The sequence below is a fragment of the Ceratotherium simum genome, chromosome 11 (genome assembly GCF_057802395.1).
Source record: "Ceratotherium simum simum isolate JZ-2026a chromosome 11, ASM5780239v1, whole genome shotgun sequence".
NCBI classification, from domain to species: Eukaryota; Metazoa; Chordata; class Mammalia; order Perissodactyla; family Rhinocerotidae; genus Ceratotherium; species Ceratotherium simum.
The window spans coordinates 1,073,783-1,081,842 of record NC_141910.1 but is presented as its reverse complement, the minus strand read 5'-3'; the positions used below and the strand labels follow the sequence as shown (position 1 = coordinate 1,081,842).

The 8,060-nt window shown below is 52.8% G+C and overlaps 1 protein-coding gene across 1 annotated transcript; it reads right to left on the bottom strand.

Moving 5' to 3' along the window:
- Positions 1-1,049: 1,049 nt before the first annotated feature.
- CD8A (CD8 subunit alpha) lies at positions 1,050-7,279 on the bottom strand. Its single transcript, XM_014792759.2, has 6 exons — positions 6,906-7,279; positions 6,457-6,822; positions 5,715-5,840; positions 5,385-5,495; positions 4,716-4,746; positions 1,050-2,405 (listed from the first exon to the last, which is right to left on the bottom strand). The coding sequence occupies exons 1-6, from the start codon at positions 7,072-7,074 to the stop codon at positions 2,354-2,356; spliced, it is 855 nt and encodes a 284-aa protein (XP_014648245.1). The 5' UTR covers positions 7,075-7,279; the 3' UTR covers positions 1,050-2,353.
- Positions 7,280-8,060: the final 781 nt, after the last annotated feature.

Below are 8,060 nucleotides of genomic sequence, written 5' to 3'. Positions count from 1 at the left end.
TATTTTCTCCCTGGTCCTGGGGGCCAACTCTAATGAATACTTTTTCCTTTGTTTGATATCTCCAAATTATTGTTTGCCATTTTATTTGTGGTAAGTGAAATGCTTTTTTTAGGGGGTATGAAAAAATCAGTAAGAAAAAATCAGTAATTAATTCTCTCTGGAGCCTCTCAGGTGTGGCTCCTCGGCTGCTCACTGCTTGAGCGGCAGGTTGAAGAGGAAATGCCACTCATGAAGGGAATGCCCTGGCCCAGATTCTTTGACATGCTCCGTGCACGGCCATGCTCATGACTTTCTCCCATGAGGGTAGTGGCTGTTACAGGGTGCTCCCCCTCACCCTTTCCAGGGAACCCAGAGATGGCCCAGAGCCAGGCCCTGCTTCCACAAGAGGCCTCAGAGCCTGGCGCCCACTCCAAGCTGGGCCTCAGTCCCTGGGGTGTGCCCTGGCCTGGTCAGCAGGATAGGTTCGTGGAGGAGAGGGCAAGAGCCAGACTTTGTTTCATAAGAAGTTTCTCAGCTTTCACTTCTGCTTTCTCATACTTGGGATACTTTTTCCCCTCACTTTCTGTTCTCTTAAAGTATCTTGATTTTAAAAATTAAGACTGTGGAAGGCAGTTTCTAGAGGGCAGAGAAAGTTCTATTTTTGACCTGGGGCTGGCTATATGAGTGTGTTCACTTCATGGTGTCTTGGAGCTGTACACTGAGGATCTGTGTGCTTCTCGGTCTGTATATGTTACCTCAACAACAAGAACGAAGATTCTGTGATTTATTATGAGAGGAATATCAGCTCATCTGTTACCAAGAGAGAACTCAAGAAAAGGTGATGCAAGAAGAGGCTAATCTGTTCTAATTGCTGTGAAAATGGGGAGTCCAAGGTGAAAGTGAGGACTACGCCAATAATTTTACTTTCAGATATTTATCCTATAGAAACAAAGATGTGTGCAAAGTTTTAGTAGTGTTACTATAGTACTGAAAAATTGAAAACAATTAAATGCTGAGTAATAGTTAAATAAATGATGGCACAACCAAAAATAGAAAGCTATTTTGCCGTTAAAAAGTATGCTATAAATGTTTATTAAAGCCACTTATAAAAGCATAGTGCAATCCCATTTTTAAAAAAGCAAAGTACATATTTTACATATATGCATAGAAAATAATCAAGAAGAATGTACACCATAATATTAACAATGGATTCTACCTGAGGTAAAGAATTGTGGGTGATCCTTATTTCCGTATCTATGTAAGATTTTTCTTCCAATGAGCACACATTTCTTGTACAACACCATAAGGGAGGAAATGCATGGGTAGGGCAGCAGTTTTGGCTCTCAGCCTCCTCACCAGAGTCTGTCCTGCCACATCCTCACATCTGTTGGTCGAGGGGAGGCTAGGGACTGTGCTGGCAGCTCTCTACCAGTTCTGCCTTTACAAACTGTAAAAAGTCATCGATGATCCCAGGAGCATGTTCAAATATGGCATCTCAAGTTTAGAGATTCAAGAGGACCTCTGTTCAACTTCGCTGAAACTCAAATCATATTTGTGAAGGGGTGGCCTCTCCTCTTTCCTGGGTCCCTCTGCAATGCAGGGCCTGGGAGAGCAACTTCACCTCCACTTAGATTTTCTTTCAAGATGGAGTGATTCATTTTCCAGGATTCAGTTCACCCCTTCCACTTTATTTGAGGAATTCCTGTCTATACAATTTCACGCCTGACTATGAAAAAGTCTGTTTAACTACATTACAGAACTCTGCGAAGGGCAGAAGTTCTCTTGTCTTATTTCCTTACCTCCTCAGAGCTCTGGGTGCAGTAATGGGTCTATCACAGGTGCTCAAGAAAGAACTTGTTCCCTTGCGGTTTGAGACACAGTACCTCACGCTAAGACAGAGGCCTCCAGAAGAAAGACCTGAATGGTGTGGAGGAAGAGTCTGAGCCTTGATGTGACTCAGCTAAGCTGCTCCCTGTTTCTGGACTTCAGCCTCCTCCTTTGTAAAATGGGTGAGAAAGAGGTTTGGGCTGAGTGGGGGCCGAGGCCCCCTGCCAGCTCTAACAGCCTGATTCTGAGAACACAGCTTGCGGTAGCTCTGGCCTGCCCGCCCTTTACCCCAGCATGTGTGCACAATGGTGTTGTAACCCTTGCGGTGTACCATTGACATTATATAGTCCTGTTTTGTGTCAACTGAAGTAAACACATAAAGAAAAAGGAACCCTTCCCACCCCACCTGCACGAATATAATAATGACAATGAATACATAAGGAAGGAAGGCTAGACAAACCAAAAGGGAAGGACTGTTGCTCTCCTCATGCAGAGAGTTCTCAGTTTGAAGGCTTGTAGTGGCTGTCGCACAGGGCCTGTCGCCATGTTAGACGTATCTCTCTGAAAAGGTGGGCTTGCCTGCAGGTCTGGCCACGGGCCTGAAAGAGAGGCAGGCGACCATCATTGCAGCAAGAACCCCTGCAATGCAGCGTAGCATCCGTCCCTGTCTACCCAGCTCCTCCAGCCTCCCAGACTGTCAAGGTTCTGAGGACTTGTCCCTGGGGCAGTAGCAGGGGACTGGGTGAGTGACCTCAGCAACCCTGCCAAGCGCCTTACTTGTGCCATCTTGTTTAATCCTCACAGCAACCTGGGGGGTAGGCACTGGGAGTGAGAGGTTAGGGCACGTGCCGAAGGGCGCATAACTAGAAGGTAGCAGAGCCAGGATCTGAACCCAGTTAGTCCAGCTTCTTGGAGCCTTTGTCAAGATCCCATGGAGGTGAGAGGAGGCTGATAACCAAAGTCACCAGCTGACCTGATTCTCAGCCCCCAGGAGGATCACAGGGAATGGAGAGGCTGTGAGCAAACCACTACTGTCAGCCAAGTAGAGCTACTTTATCTAAAGTCCCTTTGACAACCCAAATTTGATGTCACACTAAAAATGTGTGTTATTTCAGTACTAGGCTAGCGCCTCCCAAATGCGCCACTTCTTCCTGAGTGTCATGTCTACACACTGCGTCCTCCAAAACCTCTCTGTTGAAGCTGAGCTGCCCTCCATCATCAACTCAGGTCTGCGATTCCTCAGCTGTTTAGTCTGCATAGCTTTGTATTTCAGGGCAGAGTTTTATTCTCAGTTATTCATTTCAAAATGAGAATTTTCAGAAAAGATGGAAAAGAAGGGATGGTTCTCCTCCAAAAGCTTCTAACTGCAGCTTAAGAAATTGAAAATGCTAAAAATCTTTCTGTTTTTAAAGTCTTTATCCTCTTGGTATATCGCCTATAATATATGCATTGGAAATTGATCACATTTCCATTGTTAAAAATAATAATGTAGGGCCAGTCCTGGTGGCCTAGTGGTTGAGTTTGGCACACTCCACTTTGGCAGCCCGGGTTCAGTTCCCGAGCATGGACTCACACTGCTCGTAAGTCAGTGGCCATGCTGTGGCAGCGGCTCACATCCAAAAAGAAGAAGATTGGCAACAGATGTTAGCTCAGGGCAAATCTTCCTCCACACACACACACGCATAATAATAATAATAATAATAATATATAAGATGTTGAACTTGTATTCCTGCAGAGAAATAGCAAGGAGTGTGAAATGCAAACCCCAGGTATAAAATCTGAAATATTTTCATCTACTGAAAGGAACAGGTGAATATGGTTGGTTGTCCTTAACCCCCCCTCCCCCAGCCCCCAACCACAGGAAGGAGCCTGAGCTTTGAACAGGCATTGCAGCTCTGCTACTTTCTGGCAATATGGGCTTTGACAAGTCACTAAATGTCCTAAGCCTCAGTTTCCTCATCCATAAAATGGTCATCACAGTAACTACTTTAAAGGTTGTTATGAAACTTGAAATTTAAAATATATGTATAAAGTAACTGGTACACTGTAGGCTGTCATCACATAGTTGTTATTATTATTGATAATCTGATAGCAAGCATGTCTCTGCCACCTTGGGTAGGTTTCCTGATCTCTGAGCCAGAGATAGGACTGCTGTATCTACCACATGGGGTTGCTGAGTGTTGCCCCCATCACAGTGCTGGGCTAGAGCGGGTGCTTGTTAAACTGAGCCCAGGGCTGCCTCAGCCTAAGCAGGAAGGAGAGAGGAGACTGAGGCCTCTCTTCCAGACACTGGTTTTTGTTTTTGTTTTTTTTCCTGATCATTTCAGAATGATCATGGGCTGGAATTGGATGGGACAGTCACTTGAGTTGCCAGAGAGCTAATTGCCCCTGCCTCTGGTCCTCCCTTCGTCCACTCCAGTCCTTGGCAGCAAATCAAAGCTCTGCTTTGGCACAGGGAAATTAGGAACCTAGGCCACTATTTATTTGGTTCAGGCGATAAAAGATTGGCTCTCTCTCAAAACACCAGACTTAACAAGTAGAAAAAAAAAATTTCTTAAGAAAACAACAAAACTCAGCTGGAATTATCTAGATAAGAGCCCTCATGTCTTTTGGAGAGCTAGGATTAATTGGGGAATATTTCAGATGGGTTTTTGGTGCTAGGCCACATAAGATGGAGATTTACTGAAGTCACGCTGCTCTCCCCATCAGCTCAACCCGGGCCTCCATTTTCTCCACCAGTCCAGCCTTCTGCCTCTCTTTGCTCAGGCACCATGCTGACTCTCTGCGCCCAGAACTCCACTGCCATGGCCTCTCTCTGGGAAGTTTCCCACCTACTGCTGCTTGGGGAGCCAGGACCTGTGCCCAGGGCTGCCCGGGGTTAGCAGGCCCAGGGGTTACAGGAGACTTACCTGGGACATTTGCAAACACGTCTTCGGTTCCCTGGATAAAGAAAAAGAAGAGATAAAGTGACTGCGCTCCCCACCCCCCAGCCCCGCAATAGTCCCCAGTATGGTTTCTCCTTCCCTTTTCGTATTTCTTTAGGATTATAATTCTTGAGAGTTCAGGTGAGGGCTTCTTTTCCATCCCTCTTATCTATTTAAAAAACAGTGGAAATACAGATGTGGATGAACGGGGTTAGTACAGTCCCCTGCATGGGACGTAAAGCAGGGGTTCGCAGGGAAGGGGCCAAGGGTAAATCTCAGCCTGTAGTGTTTTGGACCCAGCCCTCCTGGGCACTGGTCCCAGGGCCACAACGGCCCCCTCCCGCGCGGGCGTTTCTAATAAGCCGGGCCCTGTGCGCTCGCGGCAGCATGTGCGGATGGAACACACCCGCTGCTGCTGCACCGGGGATAGGACCCTGTCTTCCTAAAAACCTCTGGGAGAGCGGAAAGAGGGGCGGGAAGGGGCTTTCCCGCTTTCAGTCTCTGGGAAAGAAATGGGCTGTGCCTGGCCCTGCGGTGCAGCTCGGAAGTCCCAGAAATCTCAACCCCGTCTCCCCGCAAGAGCTGTCTAGAGCAAGCAGCGCCAAGGGCCGGGGTGGGGCAGACCTCTCCGCGCCGTGGTTCCCTAGGACTTACTGTAGTTGCAGATGATGGTGATGAACAGCGACAGCAGAAGGACCGCGCAGGTCCCAGCCAGGGGCGCCCAGATGTAGATATCACAGTCGAAGTCCAGCCACTTCTTGTCCACTGTCGACACCAAAGACGCCGATATTTAGGAGCGAGCCCGGGATCCCCCACCCCACCTCGCCAGCCCGGGCACGCCTCCCAGTTCCAGGGCTCGGTTTCCCAACCCAAGACAGCCTTTGGCTCTACTTCCAGGATCAGGGCTGGCCCTGGCAGGGGCCCTCTCCGCGGTCCGCACCGCCCCTGGCTCGCCCCCGCCCCGGGCCCTTGCGCCCGCCTCACCTGCTCTGCCCGCCGCGGGCCGGCACTCCTCTGGGCGCGGGGTCGCCGGCTGCGACGCGTTGGTGGGCGCCCGCGTGGATGGTCGCGGCGTGGGTGGTGGCGGCGCGGGCGTCGTCGTGGGCTTAGCTGCGGGAACAACAGAGCGTGGCTGGAGGCCCGACTGGGGCTGTGGACACTAACCTCCCCCCACCCCGTCCCGCACCTTTGCTCAAGGGGGCGCCTCCTCCCGGTTTTCCACTGGAGGAGCGATAGACCGCCGCCCGCGCCGCACTCTGCACTCAGGGCAGGGGAGACCGGGTGGGGACCTTCCGGATTCGCGCTGACACCTTCGCGACGGGCGCGGTGGCCGGCTGCGTCCTGGGCACACCGGAGCGCACCCGGCGCCTCGGACGGGAATGCAGGAGCCCGCTCCTCTCCACCTAGCCTCTCCCCAGGGCTCAACCAGCAACTTTGTGGGCTTGGGTTGATATCCTCATTTTACTGACGAGCAAGTGAAGGCTCACAGAATTTAAGTAACTTGCCTAGGACCACGCAAGCACCTAAACTCGAGACCCCAAAAGCCATTTTCAGTCCCTACCCAGCCGCACTTTAGCCTCAGTTTCCTCGTCTGTGAAATGGGAACAGTATCTAAGCAGCCCCCAGGGCCCTAAGAGACTCCAAAGCGGGGCCTCCCGTGAAAGACGGGTTCAGAGGTGAGCCCCAAACCCCACACCGAGAGGTGCCCCGCCCCCAGCGCCCGGACCTGGCAGGAAGACGGGCACGAAGGGGCTGAAGTACATTATTGAGTTGCTCAGGATGGAGCAGAAATAGTAGCCTTGGTCCTCCTCGCGGAAGCGGCGCAGGGTGAGGCCGAAGACGCTGTCCTGGGCCCTCTCGCCTAGGAACTGGTCGGTGTCCAGCCCCTCGGCCGTCTTGATCCGGCCTTTGCTGATATACATCAGGAATTTGGGGCTGGCGGCAGGTTCGCGCCCCTGGTAGAGCCACGAGCAGCCCGATCCGTAGTTGGACAGCCGCACCTCGCAGCGCAGGTCCACCCTCTGGCCCAGTTGCCCCTGCACGTCCGGCGGCGTCATCCGGAACGAGTTCGACCCGAGGGCCAGCGCGGCGTCTGCAGGGGGCAGGCGGCGAGGCTGAGCCGGAGCCCCGCGCCCCCCCCCCGCCCCCCGCCTTTCCCAAGGGTCGCAAACTCACGGAGCAGTAGGGCCAGCGGCAGGAGCAGGGCGGTCACCGGCGAGGCCATGGCGCGCTCCCCGGCGCGGTTCAGCTCGAAGCTCCCTCGCGACCCGAGGCGCGCAGAAGCGGAGGGGATGCAAAGGGGGAAGTTGCGCCCTTGGGCCGGCCACGGAGCCCGATTTCGCATTCGGAGGATGTGATGTCACCCGAAGCCTCGTCAGGAGAGAGTCGCCCTTCTTTTCGCGGTTGTCACTTTTCAGCCCAGGGAGGGGGCTGGGGTCCGTGAATGGAGGCCGTCGAGGCAGTCTTGCGGGGCATCTCCGGGCAGTTGAGAACTGCGAGTTTGAGGATGAGGAAAACGGCTTGGAAGGACCCTTGGAAATGGCTCCTTTGTGGGCGACACAGAGGACCAAGAGGCTGGAGTAAGCAGGAAAGTGGGGAGGAGTGTTCACTTCCTTTGCCCTCACTCCAAGTGTCTCTGGCACTGTCCCCTTGGGGCTTTTTGTCTGCAAAATGGGCACGGAGGGCTGAGAAGGAAGAGGAGTTAGTGGCTTGCCCACTTCTCGGGCAGGGTAGTCCGGGTGTTCACCGAGGGCGGACCTTCTCCCTTCCACTGAGGAGCCTTTCATGGGGCAGCAGCCACCTGAGCCTTGTGTGGGGCTGGCAGACCTCTGCTGACCACACACTTGGGGCTTCCCCCAGCCGCTACACCTCACCACACAGCCTCATCCCTTCTTGGGGCCACACCAGTCTCTCTCCCGCCCGGTCCTCCAGCCGCCGTGCTGTGATCATTATTCTCATAAAGGGGATCTAATAGTGACCCTCCTGCAGCCTCCCATGACCTGCAGGACTGGATGGAAGCTCAGCCCTAGCTTGGCTCAGAGCCTTTGGGGACTGGCTCCTTCCAGCCTCTGCCCAGTCCTCTGCAGCTGCATTCTCACAGGGCTTCAGGTTATCTAAACTCGGGACTCCTCTTGCCTTTGCTGTTCCCTTGGCCTGGAATGCCGTTCTGTGTAAGCGCTAGGGCCAGCTCAGGCGCTGTGGGACTTGGACCTCCTTTCTCTGCATCCCCAGCTCTGGGTGCTCGGCAGGGACGTGTGTACAGCCTGGGTGAACGCTTGGGCAGTTTGCCCTCTCTGGCCCTGGCACACACGTGTCCCCTTCCTTTTTGTC

Bases quoted from the DNA above. Each gene is read 5' to 3' on its own strand.
- CD8A (XM_014792759.2), bottom strand. From the start codon at position 7,074: ATGCGAAATCGGGCTCCGTGGCCGGCCCAAGGGCGCAACTTCCCCCTT. The intron at 5,841-6,456 runs GTCCGGGCGCTG...TTGTTCCCGCAG, and splicing joins CGTGCCCGTCTTCCTGCCAG to CTAAGCCCACGACGACGCCC. The intron at 2,406-4,715 runs GTAAGTCTCCTG...CCTCTCTTTCAG, and splicing joins CGTGTTTGCAAATGTCCCAG to GCCCGTGGCCAGACCTGCAG.